This window comes from Bombyx mandarina, chromosome 12 (genome assembly GCF_030267445.1).
Source record: "Bombyx mandarina strain Sakado chromosome 12, ASM3026744v2".
Taxonomy (NCBI): Eukaryota; Metazoa; Arthropoda; class Insecta; order Lepidoptera; family Bombycidae; genus Bombyx; species Bombyx mandarina.
In genome coordinates this window covers 1,039,861-1,065,209 of record NC_143219.1, presented here as the reverse complement: position 1 = coordinate 1,065,209, position 25,349 = coordinate 1,039,861, and the positions used below count along the sequence as shown (strand labels likewise).

The window sequence follows — 25,349 nt, the reverse complement described above, 5'->3', positions numbered from 1 at the left end:
ACAAACAAATCTTTCCTCTTTATAATATTAGTATAGATAATTAAATAATACACAAGACCTCGTTACGTTACTAAGTAATTGCCGTAGCAGTTTTGATGGTTACTGACATAAATTATAAATTAATTGATAAAGATCCACCCCTTTTTGAGTGGACCTCTAAAAGTATATAGGGATGAAAGGTTATATGGTTTAAGCGACATTTTGTTTAACACGCGACATTTATCTTTGTAATTAATGGTGCGCTTTATTTGGTATTACCATCGACGGTTCGATGTTTTTAATTGAACTTCAACTAAGTTTACTCCATTCAAATAGCTGAAGAAGTTTTTTGTTTTGATATATTTTTTCCAAATTTTAAAATTTTAAATGGGTCTCCGGTAATTTAAAAAAAATGTAGCTTCAACAAAACTAGTGGTCTCCCGGTAGTCGAAATTCGACTATAATTAATTGAAATTGTAAGTTTATACTGGTGTTTATATTGCTGTTAGCGTGGACCTATATCTTACTTATGACGACGCTTGTAGCAAGTATTGTACTTTTTGACGAAGCATGTTGCTGATAACTCTCTATTTTGTAATCTGACGAAGCGTGTTGCGGATAATAACATGTACTTTTAGGTTAGGAATATTATGTTCTTTTTTTATAATAAATATTAACGTGGGAAAAAAATTATAAAAAAAGTTTATACACTACTAGCCGTACTCGCCCGCTTGCTGGACATTTAAAATTAACATTATTATTTATTGTCATTATTATTAGGGAATCCAACACTCATATAAATATTAGCCTATCCATTAAGTACATGTATTTTCTACGTGGATACCAAGTTTCAAGTCAATCTTCAAGTCAAGATTTAATGTATTTTTTATGCATAATTAAAAAAAAAAATCTGCACTCCTGCTCTATATTCTCTATAAGTGTGCGAAATTTCATACTCCTCCGTCCGTGCAATTTTCGTAAAAAGGGGTACAAAGTTTTTGCTTCACGTATTAATATATTATTATATGTAAGCTTCGTGTCGACGTTGACGTTGACAGAAACATTAATATATGGGTATGTATCAGATCAGCATTCAACCATAAGAGGGAGCCACAAGTGGGACAAAGAAAGAAACGTCTTTTTTCTCGATCGGAATAAAGATATATAATTAAAATTCATTAAAACTCTTTGTGAATTAGCTTTATTATAAAAGTAAAAAGGACTATTCAAATTTGAATACAAGTATAGTAAAGCATGAACATTTAATTGTCGATTCTCTGTTTTAGATTAGTAGTTATTTCATTAGTTGATATTTGTTAAGTAAAATATATCTGTATTTAATAAATAAAACTCTGTTTTTAGATGAATCACATAATGGTTTGCTTGAAGAAGAAATATAATAGATAATCTTATATATATATATATAGGCTTTCGCCTCTCGATATGCATTTACTGTACCTGAGGGCTTTGCTGGCTGGTTGCTCGACTATTACCACGCTTGGTGCTCGCGGGGGCGCGGATTGACTCGCCATGTTCTCTAAGGCAACAGAAGGAGGGCCCTCGCCGAACGTGGGATCCGCGAGCGATATGGCCTCAACTGTGGATAGTGCATTGCTAATTATTGTAATTGAATATGCAATTTCGAAAAGGGCACATGTCGCATATTTCGTCAAATACGTTTTTTCATATACATGTAGTTTTGAGGCTTACCTACACCCATTTTATAATAATTCCAGTAATTTTCAATTGCTAATTAACACTAAAATATATCTCAAAAGTTAATATTTTAAATTTTACACTGCTTTAGAAAATAATCAGTTTTTTTTCATTTCCTGAAAATTTTACATTTTCAGAGATGTGCCCTTTTCGAAATTGCATATTCAATTGTAATTACACATTTATTTTTGTAGACAAAAGTACCGCGTCCAAGTTTTACATGTTTCTTGAATGAAAGATTTTCAGCGTTTTTTTTTTCACATCAATCGAGTCGTAGTATAAAATCGAAACTTATAGAGGTCAAATTACATTTATAAATTTGTATAATGACGTAATTTTCATTCGGTGATAGGACTTCCGACTTCTCAGCCCGCGACTCTCTCGGACACTTTTCCATTTTTATTGATTCCACTTTTAACAATAATTCTAGACAGTTGTTTTATAAGGAATTCATATGTTCTTCTTCAAACCAAGTTTAAAAAGAATCCCAAGCATCAGACAGCAGCTCCTCGCAGGAAGAGTTATTGTTGATTTCCATAGACATATTTAACCCCCCTCAAGTGGACAGCATAGTTGTCTAACTTCCAAAACCATGTTATACAAAAAAGATAATTATGAATACTTACAAACATCATTGATATTCAATTCGTTAGGTTGATTGGGGTCATTTTGTTCCGCAATACCTATCGGTAGACCGGCGTCTGCAAAGCAACAGAAATACGTTTAATATTTTCTAAGGTTTTCACAGAAAACATGTAATGTTTGAAGCGTGAAAAATTATAAACTTAATAAGAATAATTGTTGTTAATCTAATAATTGTTTAGTCACGTTGCTATCCAGATATGTTTCTTGTTTTGTCGCTGTCCTTGAGCGACGGTGAGCACATACGATCAAATCGTTTGCCATCAAAAAACCTAAATTTAATTGTTTAAATCAAATCAAATCAAAAATATTTTATTCAACATAAATGAAAGTACTATTGAACGTCAAAAAGAACTACCGCCAATTCACAAAAACTAGCCTCCGTCCTGAGAAGAACTGGCAAGAAACTCAGCGGGCATGTACTTTTTTTTAAATATTAAAGTTTTTTTATTTAAATATCAGATTTTTTTTAAATACTCATGTTAACGGCGTAGCTACAATAACGCAACAAGGGTACGTTCCAACAAAACACCGTGACATACAATACTTATAGTACATTATCTACATTTAATTATAATTCTGGAGTCTCGCTCTGTCAACAACATCATCACCCAAAAACGGGAACGCGCCACTGCTTAGCGACTGAAATAACCAGGATGGTGGGACCTATCCGTGCGGGCTTTCAATACGCCCATCCTTTTTTTTTATTGCTTAGATGGGTGGACGAGCTCACAGCCCACTTGGTGTTAAATGGTTACTGGAGCCATAGACATCCACAACGTAAATGCGCCACCCACCTTGAGATATAAGTTCTAAGGTCTCAAGTATAGTTACAACGGCTGCCCGACCTTTTAAACCGAAACACATTACTGCTTCACGGCAGAAATAGGCAGGGTGGTGGTACCCACCCGCGCGGACTCACAAGAGGTCCTACCACCAGTAAAAAAAGTAACTCAATTCAAGTAACATGACAGTTGAAAAAAAAAAAAAATTTCGAGTAACTCATCAACTTCCTCAAGTAACTCATCAACATCCATCACATTCATGACGTTATCAACTTTCATCTTCGTTGAACGCAATACTAATAACAGTGGTGGATCGTCAGTAACAAGAACCACAACATTTAGCCCCATAGCACACAATGAATATTTCATTTAAATTATATTAAAATTTTAACAAAAATGAATGACTGATGTAAGCATTAATGATGAATGATACCAAAGCAAATATATGCGCGAAAACCGGTAACAATAATAAACCGGTTTAAATCTATTTCGTTTCCAAAAACGTCTAATATCGGTTTTGAAACTATTGACCGGTTTCAATGTCGACGGACGTTTAATAAAAAAACGTCAAAATGTAGGTATGTACATAGTTATGTTTATGTAAATTGAACTACTCGAGGCCGAAAAGACAAGAAGTCCAGTTTACTTGTGTACAATTATAATTCAGCTATATAATTCAACAACTATAATGTCTATCCGACGCAGTGCTAATTAATTAAATACATTTTTTTACTCAACTGAGAGGATCAATCCTATTTTGCGTTGTCGATTCAAATTTTCTTTATTTATTTATTTATTACTTAGACAGGTGAACGAGCTTACAGTTCACCTGGTGTTAAGTGGTTACCGGAGCCCATAGACATTTTTTTTACTACTAAAGTCTCAGTATAGTTACGACGGCTGCCCCACCCTCCAAACCGAAACGCATTACTGCTTCACGGCACAAATAGGCAGGGTGGTGGTACCTACCCGTGCGGACTCACAAGAGGTCCTACCACCAGTAAACTAACTTCATCGTACCCTAACGAGATTAGAGTTGTAGACGAACGTATATGTAAGACTGTTCTAACTTTAATCAATCTTTCAAAACTTTAATCTATCTCTGACATGCCAGTCAAATTGGTTTGAATGTTGATTTTACTTATTACTGTCGAAAACCGAAAATCGCTCTGCCCGTCTGATAGTAAGTGGATTAACAGTACCGCGTCCGTGACCAAATGGGAAAGACGCCCGTATCGAGTTATGGGATTACAAAAAGACTCCACGTGCTTCAAGTGAAATTCACGATATGGTTCGGCGACAAATGAAGTCAGGTGAACAACGAACCTTCCTGAAGGTCTACAGCTCAATAAGCCTTAATACGACCATGTCATATCGGTATGTAATGAATAATCTTTAAGATTTAAAACCTTTACAACTCTTTAATTTTAAAAAAGATTTTTCTTACACGCTTTCACTCACCTGTCTGTGAAGAGAATAGTTCACTTTTGCATAGTATAATAATACCATTTAAAATATTATATTTAAATAGAGATTAACGGCTTTAAATGGTGTTTTCTTATCTTTAGTACAAGACTAGCCGTACTCGCCCGTTTGGCTGGGCATTTAAAATTAACATTATTATTTATTTTCATTATTATTATGGAGTCCAACACTCATATGAATATTAGCCTATCCATTAAGTACATAATGTGTTTTCAACATGGATACCAAGTTTCAAGTCAATCGGATGCATGGTTCAGTAGTTATAACGGAACATCCGTAAAAACCGTACGTAATAAAAAAAAAAAATTTATACGGTCAATAAAATCTTATTTATATTACAGAAAACGCAATCAAGTATTTTATTGTTCATAACTGGAGTATTTAATATCATTATATGTATATGTATATTTAATATTAGTATATAAATATATAATTTTCAGATTCCTATAGTACAAAAGATCCTAGTTCCGTGCCGAATGAAAGCGTGTGATATGTCTCCAATTATTTATTTAACTCTACAATATACCAATACGCTAGACTACAAAATTCATTTCGGTGCAAGATCCACAGCAATGAGCTCATCACGTCGCAGTGAAAGCTGGAAAATTCATTTATTATTTGTTTGTGTGTATTATACACAGGCGTGTGTGAATGTGAGTGTGCTTCTGTGTGTTTTATTTTATGTTTACCGTTGAGTATGTGTGCGCAGATTGTACTACATAAGCATAACGGTCTAAGGCAGGGGTCGGCAATCTGCAGCTCTTTAGTTCCATACGCAAATAATATTTATTTTATAAAAAAAAAACATTTAAAAATCGTTCTGAATCGACTAACGAGGATTGGGTAACATTTATTTCTATCTCTCAGTCCATTATTGTAAGTAAACATTTGTTTTCATTTTTTACTTAAGTATGATTATCTAACAATACCATATCACAACATAGTATAAAACAAAGTCGCTTTCTCTGTCCCTATATCTGTCTGTTCCTATGTATGCTTAAATCTTTAAAACGCAACGGATTTTGATGCGGTTTTTTTAATATATAGAGTGATTGAAGAGGAGGTTTATATGTATAATAATATCCATGAAATAGTGGAGAAATCAATAATAAGTTACAGTTTCCGAAGCGAAGCGAGGGCGGGTCGCTAGTATATAATATATGTAATTTGTTGTAAAAAACACTAGTTATATAATAATAAATAGATATTTTTTCTTATGAATAATTAGATTCGTTTTTTTATCAAAAAAATTTTTTTTATGCAAGTACTATTTATTGTTGACAAGAAGATATGTATTTTGTAGCTACATATTTCAAATTTTGAAAATTTGTAAATTGTAATTTTTGGTTCTTGCGCCTCAAAAGGTTGCCGACCTCTGGTCTAAGGTAATCGAAATATAAATAATCTATCAAGTGTTTAATATTTCACTCAAATAGAATACTCTGTGAACGTCACTTCCGGCCACTGTTTCGGTGCAGTTGTTTCTTTTTGTTGTTGTACTAATTGGATTAGGTAAATAACATGTTTTTTTTAAGGTATATTATGACCTAGTAAATAAGACCTTTAAGTCACGTCTTATTTTTATTTATATTCTTATTTTTATGAAAAATGGTAATATGAAGTGAAATGAAATGAAGATGATTAATTTGAGACATTAATCAGCTGGGATGAAATGAGATGATATGGGATGAAATATAATGTCAGTAAAATGGTGGTCATTTACAGAGATTTTTTTAGTGATCTTTTTGGAGGTTCGCGAGAAGTTACGTCCAGCGACTTTGTTTCATTTTACCACATTTGTGCACTTTCACAGATAGTTCATAAACAGTTAATAGATAAAAACAGTTAATAAAACACCGTTATTACACATTTAAACCTGGAGAAACATTAAATAGACAATACAAAAAATAAATAATAAAATAACACAACTTCACTCCTCGCGTTCCCGCTAAAAAGTCCTAAATGATATTACCATTAGAAAAATCACAGGTTATATTGTGCACAAAGACGCGTCCTATTCAGCTCAAGATACGAGGAATAGTTTTGTTATTCAACCAGGAAATATTATTGGAAATCGCTCTCAGTTCCGTAATACCAGCCCACTTTAAATTTTAATCGTTTTAGTTTATAGGATGTTGAGTAAAGAGTTGTAAATTATATTATATTCTTAAGGTACAACCTAACATCTCATGTATCATTTTATAATCCATGTCTTTTTAAAATCGTATTTTTTATTTATTATTATTGCTTATATAGGTGGACGAGTTCACAGCCCACCTGGTGTTAAATGGTTACTGGAGCCCCATAGACATCCATAACGTAAATGCGCCACCCACCATGAGATATAAGTTCTAAGGTCTCAAGTATAGTTACAACGGCTGCCCCGCCCTTCAAACCGAAACGCATTACTGCTTCACGGCAGAAATAAGCGGGGTGGTGGTACCTACCCGCGCGGACTCACAAGAGGTCCTACCACCAGTAAACATTATACATTTTAATTTTAACTTTCCTTTATTGAACTACACCAAGCATTTATTTTCATACTCAGTGTTGGTTTGTACACTGTGTGACATTAAATCGACAATGATTCGGTTAAAATTTCATTTGTTTTTTCCTTATGACGTAGAAAACTGATGAGGCAACTGCCCTCATTCATAATGTAGCTAGCAGTAACACCAGTAAAACCATTCTAATATGTAATTGTTGTGTAATTTCTAATGGACTATGAATTGAATGTGAGCAGGTCGACCAACTGCTAGTAGTATGCGTGTTGTCTATTTTATTTTATTTATCTATTTATTAAGCCCAAAATACACATTACAAGCTAATAAGATTGCGAGCTCGTAACCTAACAACAAGCAAAAAAAATATCTAGTTTGCAACATTGCGACGGAACAACTATGGAGTCCGGTAGTCACTTTGTTGTACTGTGCCCAGGATGAGAGTCTGTATATTGTCCGACCTCCTAAAAGTCCTAAAGGCAACCTCTGCGACCTACTATGACGACTTACGACTGTTCTGAACTAATGTATTTCTGAGGAATGTATAAGATCAAATATGTATCCGCAGTCCCAGCATTTTAGGTTGGTATATTATGGTGGTTCAACATCTATTAAAATTAAAATAAAGCCTTTTCTAATTTACATACTTAATGAGAGTGAAACCGTGAGGTACGCCTAGTATTGAGTACTACATATACTAAATTTTATCGAAAATGATTTAATGACATTCAATGATAAAATGTATATTTAATAAATAATAAATCTTTTGATGATGATGATGATGAGCCTATATGATATGATATAAAATATATCATTTAATTTAATTAAAACAGCAACATAAATAAATATGTTTAATGTGTTGCTTACCAACGACTTCTATGAAGAAGGAATAACAGTCAACGTGCAATGAAAATGAAACCTACAAAATTCAAGAAATTTGCGTAATCACCTTTTTTTCCCCTACATAGGCTGATAGCCTTAGCGGGCTATGCCAGCGTAACCAAGCGAGTAGTTAAGCTCACGGAGCTCTAACCTAAGAGCAGTGCTTCGCAGAATCTACCCCACCAGATCGGAAACGCGACCCACTGAGAAGATCCGGCGGGAAACTCAGTGGGCTGTGCAGGTGGGTTAATTTTCTTGCTCGTTTGCGACGGGTTCGACGAGAACGTTACTTGAGGTACCTAAAAGCACCGTTAGTGGATCGGGAGGAACCGAAATGACAGGTCCACTTCCTCGTTTAATAGGACTCTCTATAAAGTCGTTTTTACGGACGCACTTATGTTTTTTTATTTATTTAGAAGACGAAATTACAAAATTTGTCCACTTAAATATCATGACACATGCGTTGGTGTTTTTTTTTCTTTGGCTTTTGGCACACGCGAATTTTTGCGGTTCCGTTTGCTCTTTGAATCGATTTCAATCGAGATTTCAGTTTAATATGCTTTCTCGTAAACGGGAAGAGGAGCTCGTTATGGCGGACGCTCAAATACAACTAACCTCGAATGTAATTTTTTTAATTTTTATTACTTAGATGGGCGGACGAGCTTACAACCCACCTGGTGCTAATTGGTTACTGGAGGAGCCCATAGACATCTACAACGTAAATGCGCAACCCACCTTGAGATATAAGTTCTAAGGTCTCAAGTATAGTTACAACGGCTGCCCTACCCTTCAAACCGAAACGCATTACTGCTTCACGGCAGAAATGGGCAGGGTGGTGGTACCTACCCGCGTGGACTCACAAGAGGTCCTACCCACCAGTATGTTGAATATTACAAAAATAACTGCATTCAACGTTTCCGTGCTCCGATATTCCCCTGCATTATTAGTACGGGAATAAATGAGATGAGTCGAATATATATGCAGAGGTTCAGCGAAGAATGCTTGAGCGTAACAGGTAGTTGGGACTTTGATTTTATTGGAATTAAAGATATGTCTTCGATATTTTTTTCCTACCTATTCTAGTGACCTCGAGGGGTTATACTACTTACTGGTGGTAGGACCTCTTGTGAGTCCGCACGGGTAGGTACCACTACCCTGCCTATTTCTGCCGTGAAGCAGTAATGCGTTTCGGTTTGAAGGGTGGGGCACCCGTTGTAACTATACTTGAGACCTTAGAACATATCTGAAGGTGGGTGGCTCATTTACGTTGTAGATGTCTATGGGCTTCAGTAACCACTTAACACCAGGTGGGCCGTGAGCTCGTCGACCCATCTAAGTAATAAATAAATAATTAAAAAAACTAGATTCACCGAGCGAGTGGGTGAGCTCACGGGGCTCTTACCTGTGGACGTTGCTAACACTAGCCTTGCCAGAGCAGTGCTTCGCAGAATCTAGCACCGGATCGGAAACGCTACCCACTTAGAAGATTCGGCGAGAAACTCAGTGGGCTGTGTCTGGGGGTTAATTTACTCGCCGAGCCCTAGCTCTTCGAATAGGAACGCATGACTGACGTAGAAAAACGTTAGTGATATTGGCGCATTGTAAGACAGCTCGGATAGATACCAAACGTCCTGCGAGTTTCTGCCGCAAAACAGTCAGGCTTTCCGATTTCAAGGTTCGGACAGCCATGATACAATACAATTGAAACATCACCTTCGCGTCTCAAGGTGGCTGGGGCTATTCACGTGTAAGTGTCACCAGCCGTGAGTTCATTCACCTCTAAATAAAAGCGGTTTCAATCTGAAGCATATGGTCTAACAACAAACCCCATGACAATTATTTTTTGCTACCTAAGCTGATAGCCTTGAGAGGCTATTTCAGTGTAACCTTAACTAGTAGGTGAGCTCACGAGGCCCAAACCGGAGTGATGCTAACACTGACCCTAGCAAGAGCAGTGCTTCGCAGAATCTATCCCCACCGGATCGGAAACGCGATCCACTGAGAAGATCCGGCGAGAAACTCAGTGGACTGTCTCTATGGGCTAATTCGCTCGTCGAGCCCTTCGTCGCAAGCGACAGGTTCGACGAGGACGGTGACGTTAATGGATCGGGAAATATGACTAAAGAAGAAGTACTAGCACCACAAAACTATCTTATTTCTGAGCAATCGTGAGTTCGACTTTCAAAGATAGAATTGGCGGAGACCATTTTTGTGAGCCTTGCATCGGTAATCCTCAAGGCTGAGGGTCGTGGCCTGCTCTAATAACTCTCTCCTGGATTATCCGGCCGGCCAAACGGCCGTCTGACGTAGTGGTGAGTGACATGGTCACTACACAAGGGGGTCGCGGGTTCGAATCCCGCCAAAGGAAGATATTTTGTATGATAAATATAAAATGTCTTTTCCAAAGTTATAGATGTCTATTAAATATATGTATGTGTATAATAAAAAAAATACATTTATTTCCGTTATCTGGTACCTGTAACACAAGTTCTTCACGAACTTAGCACGGGACCAGTTAAGGTGGTGTGATTGTTAGTAAATATTTATTTATTTATTATTTATTTAATGTACCCCGGGTGTGAGTTCGATTCGCAGTCAGCATCCTGCACCGCTCTTGCCTATCCTCGGCTGTGTGGATAGCAACAAACAAACAATCAAGACAAATGCCGACATTCAATTTATGGTATGTAGAGGCTTTTATTTAAAAAAAAAACAATTGCCTAATTGAGTGGCGTCTGTAATAATCGCTAGTTTCTAAAGTTATTACTCGAAGTACATAATATACTTATCCCATATTATAATATTAATATTTTTATAAATTTAATCGTTTCCTTCATCACAATACGAAACTATAATAATTTACATTGCTGTCATGTTATTGAATATATTATCGATATAGATATGGTATACTATGTTTGGTATGTCTGTCTTTATACGTTCAGTATTAATTATATATTAAAATATCTAATGTAAGGATGGCGGATTTTTGTTACCAACGGGTTTTTTTTTCCCTTGTAGGCAGACGAGCATACGGCCCACTTGATGGTGAGTGGTTACCGTCGCCCATGGACTTCAGCAATGCCAGGGGCAGAGCCAAGCCGCTGCCTACCGCTTAATACTCTCCACAAGCCTCGTTTGAAGAAGGACATGTCATAGCGCTCGGGAAACACCGTGGAGGGGAGCTCATTCCATAGCCGGATGGTGCGTGGTCAGTTTATTTTTAACAGGCTTTTATTAGGCATGTACACTGTTTATTAATATGGTTGGTTTGTGACGAAGTCTTTCAACCTCGTTTATACCGACTTCAAGACGTTTGTTTAACTTGAAAATTTGTACGCGCATCATGGACCGATGACAATAAAAATAAGTTTATAATTTCGCTCTAATACCTAATTAGTATTTTTTTTTTATTGCTTAGATGGGTGGACGAGCTCACAGCCCACCTAGTGTTAAGAGGTTATTGAAGCCCATAGACATCTACAACGTAAATGCGCCACCCACTTTGAGATATATGTTCTAAGGTCTCAAGTATAGTTACAACGGCTCCACCCTTCAAACCGAAACGCATTACTGCTTCACGACAGAAACAGACGGGGCGGTGGTGGTACCTACCCGTGTGGACTCACAAGAGGTCCTACCACCAGTAATTACGCAAATTATAATTTTTGCGAGTTTGCTTTTTATTACACGATGTTATTCCTTCACCGCCGAAGTCAATCGTGAACATTTATTAAGTGCGTATTCGATTAGAAAAATTGGTACCCGCCTGCGGCATTCGAACATCGGTGCATCGCTAGATACGAATGCACCGGGCGTCTTATCCTTTAGGCCACGACGACTTCGAATATAAATAGGATAGTATAGTATAAATAGGATAAAAGAAAGTTCACTCATCATTTATTAGTAACATTTAATTATAGGTATAAAAATAAATAAAGAGCCAGCCCTACACCACCGCGCCGCCCACGTTCTCACTAAACTAACTATATCTGAACTAGGCCGTTTTTTTTATAAGGCAATAATAATTATTATTCATACAACTTATTTACTTGTTCTTCGTCGTATTAAATCCAACAATACAGAGTAGAACTAAATGTCGAGTATATTTACTTTACCTAGGTAAAAGTTTTCGGCTTTTTATTAACCGGCAGCAACGACAAAACAGTTAAGTTCAATATTAGCCTCCATTTGTCTGTATCGAGGGGTGAAAACGCTATTCGGTTTAAGCGACCTTTCGCTTAATACGCGACGTTTTTCTTGGTAATTAATGGTGCGTTTTATTTGATGTTTTTAATTGAACTTCAATTAAGCTTGAACTACCTGAAGACGTTTTTTGTTACGATAATTTTACCAAATTTTAAACTTTAAATTTCTCTCCTGTAAAGTAGCTTTTTTTTTTCCTACCTAAGCTGAGAGCCTTGAGAGGCTATTTCAGCGTAACCCTAACTTTTGTAGGTGAGCTCACGGGGCTCAAACCTTATGACGTTGCTAACACGAACCCTAGCAAGAGCCGTGCTTCGCAGAATCTACCACCGGATCGGAAACGCGACCCACTGAGAAGATCCGGCGAGAAACTCAGTGGGCTGTGTCTGGGAGTTAATTTACTCGTCGAGCCCTTCGTCGCAAGCGACGGGTTCGACGAGAACGGTGACCGGTTGTAAAGTTGCAAAAATGTCGCTTAAACCAATTACTCCCCCCCCCCTCCCCCCTCTCCATCACCCCTCGATTTGTTTTTCTTCGGATTTATTTGTTCTTTAGAAGGTAAATAATTTCACAGACACAGCCCACGGCTCTTGCTAGGGTTCGTGTTAGCAACAAGATCAGATTTAAGCCCCGCGAGCTCACCTACTAGTTCGGTAAATCTAGAATAGCCCCTTGAGGTTACTAGAATAGGTAGAAAAAAAAATACATGCTTTAGTTGACAATATATAGCTTTGGTTTTTTTATTACTCCAAAATGTCAATAATTAAAAAAAAGATGTGATACATAAAATTAATCTAGATATTAAGGTGTCAATTATTCAATAGGGAACACTAGTTAATTTAAATAAACAAAAACACAGCGTACGATAGGGCCTTATCATTATTAGCGTTTCAACAGACTGTACGTAGAATGTTTCAATTTGTTTTGCACAGCTTGGTGTTTGTAAACAACTGCACTATGCACACATGAATACAAATCAACATAGTCATAATTGAAACCGGTTCACGATAATGAAATTATAACTTAATGGTTTTGTGTCTGCGTACAATAAAAATTATTACAGCGTCGTTTTTTTATGGACTAACACACTTGTACCCTTCAAACTAAGATGCATGACTAATTAAAAATGCTGTATGCATCAGAAAATGGAGGATCACAACACGGCCGTCGTCACCTGCTGATTAAATTTTATTTCATGAAACTGTTTTATTTCAAAACTTTATTTCATGAAATTGTAAAAAGTTCGCTAAAGCCTTGTTCGGACCAGGCGAGTATTTTAGTCGAGTACCGAGTAATTTAGTAGCTAAATATGTCTGAGCACCAAAAATTTAGTCGAGTAGGTTATTAAATAATTTAGCCAAGTCAATCCATTTTGTTCTATTTTTAAGTAGCGAGTAGTTCTGTCACTAAATTACTCGGTACTCGACTAATATACTCGCCTATTCCGAACAAGGCTTAACCGCGTGCTAAACCTCAGCCAAATAGCAGCCACAACGCATATCATATGTGGCTAATATATTATTTAATGCTCATGTTTCGATGATTCAGTAACAATCAATTATCATCGATTAGCAGCCAATCGCCGTTGCTGATATCGGCATCAAATTATATTGGCGCTCAATGACGTGAAAGGTTACAAGGTAATGAAGTCAGGTCATCAGGTGGGCCGTATGCTCGTCTGCCTACAGGGGCAATAAAAAAACAAGTTGCATTGAATCGCGTTTTATAGGATATGTTTCGATTTGCACGGCGAGCACTGTTAAGGTGTCACGTCAAATTAGCTTACTGCGAAGCCATCCGATTATAAGCTAGCTATACTGGTTACTGTTTAAAACAGAGGGGCGAACACGAATGACTATCGAAAAGGTATTCGTATCACTATCGAGAAAAATGTATGGGATTTAAACAGCGCTCCTACCGTCCGTAAAAAGAATGAATGAAAGAATGAATTTTCTTAATTTCGTTTCGCAATCAAATCGTCACGTTCACTAATAGTCGAGAGCACGAAAATTGTTTCGATATACGGTAACGTAAATTTCATAGGCTGGCTATCGAGTACGACCATCTAATGCAGGGGCTCCCAAACTTATTTTGTCTACTGCCCACTTTGAGAATAATTTTTTTTCTTCTTATAAACCACTATAGCGAGAGCTCAATCAGTGTTTAAGAGTCCTCCTAGGTGAAATTACAAATCGCTTCAAGCCTCTACACAACGCCCCCCTTTAGGCCTGCAGCGCCCACAAGGGGACGTTATCGCCCACTTTGAGAAAGACTGATCTAATGTAATGAACCGTTTTCGTATCATCATTCATCGATATATTTACTTTACGAATACGATAGATTTTCGTGCTTGACGTACAGAACGCAGTGCAGGATACTGCAATCGACGTAATTTTGCATTGTTTTCACTTAAAAATATTTATAAATATACACAACTTATACAATTTAAAAACTTATTGTTTAAATTTAGTTTTCACTACATAGTATAAAACAAAGTCGCTTTCGCTGTCCCTATATCTGTCTTTTTATTTTTATTGCATAGATGGGTGAACGAGCTCACAGCCCACCTGGTGTTAAGTAGTTACTGGAGCCCATAGACATCTACAACGTAAACGCGCCACCCACCTCGAGATATAAGTTCTAAGGTCTCAGTATAGTTACAACGGGTACCCCACCCTTCGAACCGAAATGCATTACTGCTTCACGGCGGAAATAGGCAGGGTGGTGGTACCTACCCGTGCGGACTCCCAAGAGGTCCTACCACCAGTGATTACACAAATTATAATTTTGCGGGTTTGATTTTTATTACACGATGATATTCCTTCACCGTGGAAGTCAATCGTGAACATTTGTTGAGTACGTATTTCATTAGAAAAATTGGTACCCGCCTGCGGGATTCGAACACCGAGCATCGCTACACACGAATGAACCGGACGTCTTATCCTTTAGGCCACGACGACTACGTATGTCTGTCCCTATGTATGCTATCTTTAAAACTACGCAACGGATTTTGACGCGGTTTTTTTTAATAGACAGAGTGATTGAAGAGGAAGGTTTATAAGTATAATAACATCCATTAAATAGTGGAGAAATCAATAATAAATTACAATATCCGAAGCGAAGCGAGAGCGGGTCGCTAGTATCTAATAAATAATAGTTAAAAAATGTAACAAAATACGCTTTTGTAGAAAATCCAACTAAAAAATAGAAAATAAATTTTAATAAATTTGAATTAAAAATAGTGTAAGAAAAAATGATTTTAATGTAAAAAAAAGCGTGGGGTGCTTTTCAGGATATTATCAAAATGATACCACGTTTTTTTATAGGGCGGTGCGACACGACAAACCTCTTATCGTCGCCCCCTCAAATTACATAACCGACCTAGACGACGGGGCAACGCACAGCCGCCTAGCCGCCGTCGCCCTAAGCAGATGCTGTCGGATCCCTCAAATCAACTCTCCAAGCACCGGTCACCGTTCTCGGCGAACTCATCGAAATAGTTCGATGAGCAATGTAGCCCTTAGAACACAGCCCAATAAGTTTATCGCCCGATCTGGCGGTAGATTCAGCGAAACACTGTTCTTACTAGGGCTAGTATTTGTAAGTCCTCCCAGGTCGAGCCCCGTGAGCTCACCTAATATCAGCTGTTGATTTTAGGTAGTTTGTCTCGCCGATCATAATTGGATCGGGTCCAATATCGTGATATCACTGAGCCGCCGTTACTTACGTGTCACTGTAGTTAGTTATTTCGTCTTTTTTTTTAGAATTATGACAAAATATGAAATGAAAAATACTTCCTTAATGCGCTATTCTTTGCTTATATACTTTGTTTTATATAAAATAAATAACCGGGAACAAGTCTTGCACGACCATCCGGCCCCAGCTTAGGATTCCTTGTGTTACATCAACCAGACTGATATACGTCGAAATGTATACTTTTATACATAATAATCACCCAGAGACAAAGTCGTAAGAAGTCGTTAGGGTCGTAAAACTGCAAAAACTGATTTAGCATCTGAAAGTTTAATTATTTAGGATATGGCGGTAAGCAGTCGTGTCAACGTTCGCATGTGTTAGCGACTCATACACACTGCTCTGCTGCTTTTAGAGGTCGCTTTTGTTACTTGATCTCAAAATATTGGAACAATATTCACCCAGCATCAGAGACCACTGAGTTCTTTTAAAGCATATTAAAAATGTATCTTCTGAATACACAAATAAAATTCGAAAATATCAATTGTAACTATTCCATCCCATAATTGTGCATTGGGGATTGTAATTTAACATAATAAGCTATGTTTTACAAATGTATGTTGTTCTACTTTAGTATTCCAATTACTAATATGTAGTTTAAAATATTTCATTACTGTTACTGTTGTCTCTTTTCGCAATGTTTTTTTTATTGTTGTTGTACTTGATTTTCGGGTATTATACTTAATATTACGTTTGAAAAAAAAATGCTACACTCAAATAAGTCGTCTATTATCAAAGGTGGTAATCTGTGCATTTGGACAAAAAAATATTATTGATATGTCAATACAGATTGATTTGAATATAATCGTCTCCTTCAAAGAATACGGTTCAAAACCTGCATTAAATAAAGGTTAATAGTTAACCTGTTATTTATCTAAGATGTCGTTCAGAAGAGTTTTGTGACTGCCAATGGAATACAAAGTCAATAATTCGTTTTTCTGATTTACCAATAATTGTCCAAAAGTCACATTGCCGGCTTTGATAATAGTCGACTCAAATAATGATTTATTGGTCTAATGCTGACCAGAGCTGCCTAAGGGCCATTGCTCAACCAGTAATATTTTCCAAGCCTCTGTGTTTTTCTTTTATTTATTTTTAACTAGCTACCCTACCACCGAGTCATCGATTCAATTAAATGTTTTTTTTTTATAAAAATTTGGTCTGTAAAATTATCGGGAATGGATTTATTATGTTTATGGTTACAAATTAATTTTTTTTTATTGTCTGATTGGCACAACCTTTTTTCCCTTTAGTGCGGAGTTTGAGTTACATCTGTTATTTAGATTAAATACAGTACTATTTTTAGTTATATCTAACGTGTATTGCTAGTTGCATTATGAAGAAAAATACCGAAAAGTGTTTGTCTTAAATTTTACATCGCCAATGGAATTTTGTGTTAGGAGTCATTGAAAATGTTACAGATGGCTTATGGCGAATCAAAATTTTCAAAAACACGTGCTCATGAATGACACAAGCCGTTCAAAAGCGGTCGAGTTGTGGTAGAAAATTTGCCTCTCTCTAGTAGGTCATCAACGTCTGCAATTCACGTTAACATCGCGTGGTGGCGATCCTCGGCAGTAAGGTAACGATGAAGAAGAGGTGAGCTGATATCAGAGGAAATACCTTCCCCAGTAAAATTGTGGTTCCATTTCTCCAGTGTGCGTAATAAAAAAAATTCAATCGGTTAATAAGTCACTATAATCACAAGTTTCAACCTGAGAAATGATTAAAATAAAACAATTTACATAACACGACTCCTCGTGCTAAAGTAATATGTTCCTTAACCATTGATAATTGAAGTAATTATCAATAACTTTGAGTCCAAACAGTGATACCGCTAAACAACAATAACATAAACTTTGCTTTTATCAAACATAAAACAGAGTATTATTTATTATTTTTTAAATATTATGGATTCACATTTCAGAAACAAAATATTGTATTTCAAAAATGTTTTTACAACGAGAAATATAAGTTATAAACATAACATAAAAAAAAAAAAAAAATTACGATTAGGTATCAGATTTGTTGAAAACACTTACATTAATTTTCACTATCAAATGGAACTACTGGCTTAGTGACTCATTATCAATTAATCTATTAATTGTGGCAATCATTCAAATTGTTACTTTTAACTTCACTGTTTATCAAATCAAGGTATTTATTAATTCGTCTATTGTTCATTTTTCATCGATATCACGTGCCGATTTTTTAGAATTATGTACTTACATTCAGGGCGATATTACGAAGTAGTAGTGAAGATGTCTAAGGGACTTCGGTAACCGCTTAACACCGGGTGACTGGTCTGCCCACCTAACGCAATTATTATGCAAGAAATTGTTTGTTTGCAAAGGTAGAATTTGTTTTTTTGTGTGTTTAGAATGTAAATCTGTAACACGATAAAAACAAAAAACATCTAATAGAAGACAGCACTAAAATCGTCTTTTTTTTTTTGTCAGTATGAATTCGCCGGACTGCCGCCCTCCAATGGGGATGGAGGGCGGGGCATGTCCGAGTCGAACCGACTAAAACCTCCTGTCGCTCAACAACCAGCATCCAAGCCTCGCATGAGATGAACTCATGAAAAGGCAAAGGGGGGAAAGTGAAGCTTTTTGTGCGGAGCACATCGCTCCCATCACCCTCCCCCTCGGAACGCCGGACCGGCGGTCGTCGGCGTCACGACCACCAGCCCTCTCGGTCGGCAGGCTATCCGAAGCCCGCCTTTCGAAATCGTCTTGCAGTAGTGATGGTCTAACTGAAAAAGGCTGCAGTAGAATTTTTAAAAACAGATCTCTCGTAAATTATAACGGTTCCAGTTTCCAATGTGCAGATAAAATGAAATCAGTAGAAACAATTTACGCTAATGATAGGTAGGTACGTATCAATGTTATCGTGTATTTTACAAACTATGGGATGCATCGATGCGCTGTAATACGATACTACATATTGTATTCCTCGGTTTATCGTGTACTGTATATTTGTTGCTAGCATCATCGAAATCGGTTTATTATATATATATATATATTATATATATATATATATATATATATTTTTTTTTTTTTTCATTGCATAGATGGGTGGACGAGCTCACAGCCCACCTGGTGTTAAGTGGTTACGGGAGCCCATAGACATCCACAACGCAAATGCGCCACCCACCAAACCGAAATGCATTACTGCTTCACGGCAGAAATAGGCAGGGTGGTGGTACCTAACCGCGCGGACTCACAAGAGGTCCTACCACCAGTGATAACGCAAATTACAATTTTGCGGGTTTTATTTTTATTAGGTACTTCACGACTACTTCAAAATTGGTAAGCAATAGAAATTTTATGTAGCGCATTATGTCCTATTACGATGCATTTAAATAACGCGACTATTGTTTGTTGTGAAGGGGGAAAACCCAAAAGGAGACGGAAAATCGTGGGCCAAAAATGTAATAACTTGGAATGTAGTCTAAAAAATTTGTCATATTTTTTATATAAGAATATAAAAAATCACCTCAATCCTCTTTCTGGGACCGGAGAAAAATGAGAAAATTAGTTTTTGTCGGTATAACGGTGTGATCGATTTAATTAATCGATTACAGGATTATAAAAAGAAAAACATTGCACTAAGTAATTAATGCAAAGTAATTAAATGAGCGATTTATACTTGTTGTATACAAGTGCGGTATGCGCCGGATTTAATTGCGATTATATACATAAATGAAGAAAAAGTCTATTATTACTTAGCAAAGTAATATGATTATCGATTTCAAATCGATTAAAATCGATTGTATTTTTGATGCCAGCTTTGACAGTAAGCTGACATGACGTTTGTTCATAGATTATACAATTATTTTTTGGCGCTTGTTGGTTTTTTCTGCTTTACTCGTTTTGTATCTTCGACGCATTTTGAGTGTGTGTCTATCGGGCTGTTTTTATATTTTCAACGATCACTGCTTTATTATTACGGATTCCAACTCTGCCAGCCTTGTACGACAATTGCTTCTACACTGGACACCGAAGATCGCTCACACGTTTGACTTGAAATTGTTGCATTGGATACTGTTGAAATTATGGATCGCTGTGTGAATTGCGGGATAGCAATTCCATATTCCATACCTGATATATATCATTGATATTCATTCATAATATGACATTTAAAAGATTAACCAATGGATATAATAAACATTTACTTATGCTTAAATAAGTTATTATTCAGCTCTTTTAAAGAGATTGTAACATAACCTAACTTTTACTAAATCTTTATTAACTCGGCTCTCAGATTGAGAAAACTTTTATAATTTTCAGCAAGGTACTGATAAATCTCATTCTATTAATTCATATTAGTTTCATCACGTTACATTCGGGCCCAAAAATGTATGTAATCGTTTCAGTCTCCTTTCCTTGTAAGTTGTCTCCACCTCAGTCCTCTATGAACTAAAGGTGGGACAGAAATATATCTATTATTCATATCGAATAAAAATTAATAACAAAATAATTCAGAATAATATACAAATTATTATATATAATCTATACTAATATATAAATCTACAGTGCTTTTTACGGATGTTCCGTTATAACTACTGAAACTTGGTATCCATGTAGAAAATACACGTACTTAATGGATAGGCTAATATTTACATGAGTGTTGGACTCCCTAATAATAAGGGTAATAAATAGTAATCTATTAATACGTGAAGCAAAAACTTTGTACCCCTTTTTACGAAAATTGCGCGGACGGAGAAGTATGAAATTTCCCACACTTATAGAGAATACAGAGGAGGAGTGCACATTTCACTCCATTTTCCGTTTGGCCTGCCAAAGAATTTGCATCTTCTAAACTACGAAAACTATACTGAACTACTATTCGAAAAATCTCTGGTCGTTCGTCGTAATATAATTTATTACCTACTAAGACAACAATATTGAACATAATCCAGTATGTAACTGATATACTTATTTCGATATAAAGGGAAAACAGTGGATTTTAATTTGAACCAAAACAGGGCGCGAGACACGCAAACGCTGTTAAAATCAACCGTGACCTTCGTTTGCCCGTCATAGCTAAGAAAAGGTTATAATTAACTTAATTCTGAAATTATATTCAAATTGATAACAGGTTTTAACTCTGTAATTTTTTACCCACTACGGTCGCAAATTCAACATTCAGAGAGTTCCAAATTATAAAAATCTTACCTACATAAAAAAAAGTGTGTGTGTGTGCAAGTCACACATGGTAGAAGTGAAATTTATTTTTTATAAAATATAAGAATAATCGCAAGGGTCAACCACTCCGCAGTGCAATGGAGCAGGCGCACCCCGGGGGAACCGCCTGCATGATCACGGTATCCCGACGCCAGGTAGGTATGATTTAGCAAGAGAAATACGAGAACGTCTATCAGCTGTGTAACATCTCGTCACCACGATTCAGGAATTGTTGAATTTACGTGCAGGGAAATCTGTTGATAACAAACTAAATAGAAATAAAATAAACATGGCGCGTAACGGAAGAAATTAAGATGGCGCGTAACCGAAAAACATTACATACGTTTTTTCCTCCCTACGTCGATAAAGAAGTTTCACTTCAAAAAATTGTTGTATATTTTTTTGTACAACCGCGACTGTCGTTACTAGGCGTCCTAAACACGTTCTCATATCTATATAAATAAACGAAAAGCGAATTGGTCGTCAATAGCTCCAGATGTCCACGGCTGGACACGAGCCTAACCTAAGGAACGCCACAATAACCAATCCTGCACCGCCTGCATCCAGAAAATTCCCCCAACCTTCAACTGCCGACCGACGCTGCGTCTACCGAATTACCTAAACACAATTCATAGTGAATTCCGATTGGGTTTCTAGGGAAAGTGGTGTCATCCTTTAGAAAACGAATTAATAATATTGGCTAAGTTTTCGTTGTCTCTTTGGAAAAACTGAAGGTTGCGTCTTAGCAATTACGAATTTGTCATGACGAATAACTACCAAAACTAAATACTAAACAATGGGACGGTCTGTCCGTCTGTCAAAGCAATTATAGTCAGACTATTCCGAATAGATCAAATTAGGAAGATAGGTATATTCCACAAACAGTTACGCAGAAATGTATCACAATACCGTAATCAATAGGATGAGATTAAAATATACCCGTTATTATATTATCAGCAACTAACTGAAAACATATATGAAATAAATTGGGTAAAAACCTGAATTGCGTCAACGAAATTTACAAGGTAAGCTACCGAACAAAAACGGCCAGTAAAAGATTGGAACGTTTCCCTAATAATTAGACCAGTGATTCTCAACCTTTTTTTTTGTTGCGGCACATATTTAACGATTTCAAAATTTGGCGGCACACAAAAAAAAAGATAAAGATTATTTACTTACTACAACACACTGCATAAATAGTTTATCAAAAAATTTTAATATACGAAATAAACTAAAATATACTATAATTTTGAAATTTGGCGGCACACAAAAGTGCCGCGGAACAGTGGTTGAGAATCACTGAGTTAGACGTATAAAATGCTTCATCTATTATAAGGTTTATAGATAACTTGAATAAATCTATTTCACCAAAAGGTGCACTTTTGCATGATCGTTTTTAATTTAATTTACTTACATTATAACACTGATTCCAACGTAAGGAAAACAAAGTTGCTTTGGACTATGCGATAATTTTATTGTGGATGTTAGTTATTTTGGTTAGTTAGGATAGACGAGATCACTGGTCATGCCACCACAACGTCATTGGCGACTATTATTATATACATATATGTATATACTTATAAGGCATAAAATGGTTCTTATTCTTAACTACCCTCCAAATTGGCCAGTATAATAGTTCCGCGGCAATATTAGTCTAAAAGTTAAAAAATTTGTGAGTTCGATGTTGTCATTCTATCTAGTGCAAAAATAACGACATTTAGTAAGAAAAATAGGTTCTCGACCTATTGTTATTATAACATACTGATACCGAGAAAAAGGAGCTAGGTCACGATTGATATAAGAACAACGAACCTAATGTGAACTTTATAAAATATTTTACAAATTTATGTTATCTATACATATAAACAAAATTGGAGTGTCTGTTTGTAATATTGACACACAACAAAATAACAATTTTACTACATGCATAGAAATATATATACGGTACATACACCAAAATAACATTTTTTACAATTTTTGTCTGTCTGTCTGTTTGTTCCGGCTAATCTCTGGAACGGCTGGACCGATTTTGACGGGACTTTCACTGATAGGTAGCTGATGATATAAGGAGTAACTTAGGCTACTTTTTTTAGACTAGCTTCGCCCTGCGGCTTCACTAACATCGCGGGACTCAGCTATCAATAATAAAATTAATGTTTCCGAAGCGAAGCGAGGGCAGGCAGGTCGTTAGTCAATAATAAAATTTAATTTTTCCGAAGCGAAGCCAGGGCGGGTCGCTAGTCTTAATTAAAAAAAGAAACTTATCTGGATACAGTGCATAATAAAATAATTTTTCGTTTTTTTCACCCCATTTCTATATCCCGTCAGCAGCAGTGTAATAAAAATCAAACACGCAAAATTATAATTTCCGTAATTACTGGTGGTAGGTACCAGCGTAAGTCCGCAAGGGTAGGTACCAACATCCTGCCTATTTTTGCCGTGAAGCAGTAATGCGTTTCGGTTTGAAGGGTGGGGCAGCCGATGTAACTATACTTGAGACCTTAGAACTTATATCTCAAGCTGGGTGGCGGCATTTACATTTACTGTGGCTTTAGTAACCACTTAACACCAGGTGGACTGTGATCCTATCTAAGCAATAAAAAAACAGTGTCTACAGAAATCACATCGATATCTGTTGAGTACTTACTGGTACTATGTTGTGTACCCGTTCGGCTTGATCCACGGTTCTCACTTTTTTTTAAACCCTTATTTCAGCCTTTGTTTATGATTGAGGGATTACTTGTTGCCCGGAGGCCTTTCCAGTTTCACCAGGACATGTGCTAACAGCCACCGGAGCACCTCCAAAGGAAACCTAACAACTCAAGAGTAACTGCTTCGCGAATGAATCTACTACCGGATCGGAATCGCCACCCGTTGAGAAGATCCGGCGAGAATCTCAACGGGGCAGGTTTTACGTCGAACTCTTTGTCGAATTCGACGAGTATGGTTACCGGTTATTTTAGCCGCCAAACAATAAAGTTTCGTTTTTAATTAAAGACATCCGTCACAGCACTTGAGGCTCCCTATTCCTGCTCTGGTAACCAAGAAATAAAATGTATTTTGAGATTATGTTCTAGATATAGTATGGTGATATCTTAGTTGTAGTTAGTTAAAGGTTACATACGTAATGGCGTATTTCAGAAAAACAAACATGGTGCCTCATTAAAATTGGTAGATTTAAATAAATAGACCAGATACTATTAAGTAAAATGCCGATCCGCACTGGAGAAAAAGTTACCTAGATTGGCAACATTGAAGAAAGCTTTAAGCGTTTTCCTAAAGGCTCTCTAAGTTATCATTTATACGAGTATTAAAGATGTGTCTTTGTCTATGTGTATGTCTGTCTGTTGTGTATGTGTGCAATATAGCAACTTTTCCATGTTCGAGAGATTGCGGTTTTGTTATGTACATACATATATTTATCTCACATCGGAAACCGGAAGATTGATGGTCTTAATTATCGAAAAGGAGGGTCGGGTGTACTAAATCTGTTTTTAATGAAATACTTCATTTTGATATTTTGTTGAAGAGCATTTGTACCGTACGAACCGTCATTGTACATTTAAATAAGTTTCTTAGTACAAATTTTATCGCGGCTTGAGGGGAAAATTATTGTTTCCTTCCTTAAAGAGGCTTTAAGTAGACCTTTTTAATATACAACCGTATGAAAACCGAGAAAATACCGAGATAAAGAGTTCTTTCTAGAGTCGCATGTTTTGTGGCAAAGGAATCCGAATGCAAAAAACCCAGGTTAGAAGAATTTGCTTGGATTTGCAAATTTGAATCAGTCAGTATGCACGTTCTGTGGTTCATTTACTTTTGAAAAGCGATAGACGAAAAGGCAGATGTCCATCTCAGTAAATAAAAATAAAAATTGTATACACAGAATAAGAAGCCGTCAAACTTTTATTGGGTTAGCATGATTGCGAATGTGATTTTTTACGGATGGCAATTACATCGCCAATTTGATTAATAGTATACTATGATACTATACCAAATTATATTATGATTACGCTATGGAAAAAATTAATTTTTGTTCTCATATTTTTACTTCGATTTTCATAGACGCTTTAACAAGTCACAGAAAGACGAGTAATCGTACTGGTTACTAAAATTTTACTCACATAGACTTGAGACTTCGAGCTCATGGCCTAAGGCTGATGTTAGGAGTCATGTAGTGATGCAGACATAGGACTATGGTAGTTATTTATTGC

General features: G+C 36.4%; 1 protein-coding gene across 7 annotated transcripts in view; it reads right to left on the bottom strand.

The window, feature by feature from the left end:
* Positions 1-25,349, bottom strand: part of Dorsal (embryonic polarity protein dorsal) — a 53,177-nt gene that overhangs the window by 18,241 nt on the left and 9,587 nt on the right. For all 7 annotated transcript variants that reach the window (XM_089731722.1, XM_089731726.1, XM_089731725.1 and 4 more), the window contains exons 2-3: positions 2,322-2,396; positions 1,438-1,576 (exon numbers count right to left, since the gene is read on the bottom strand). In XM_089731722.1, coding sequence (XP_089587848.1) covers positions 1,438-1,576; positions 2,322-2,396 — 214 coding nt within the window. The remainder of the gene's footprint in view (positions 1-1,437; positions 1,577-2,321; positions 2,397-25,349) is intronic.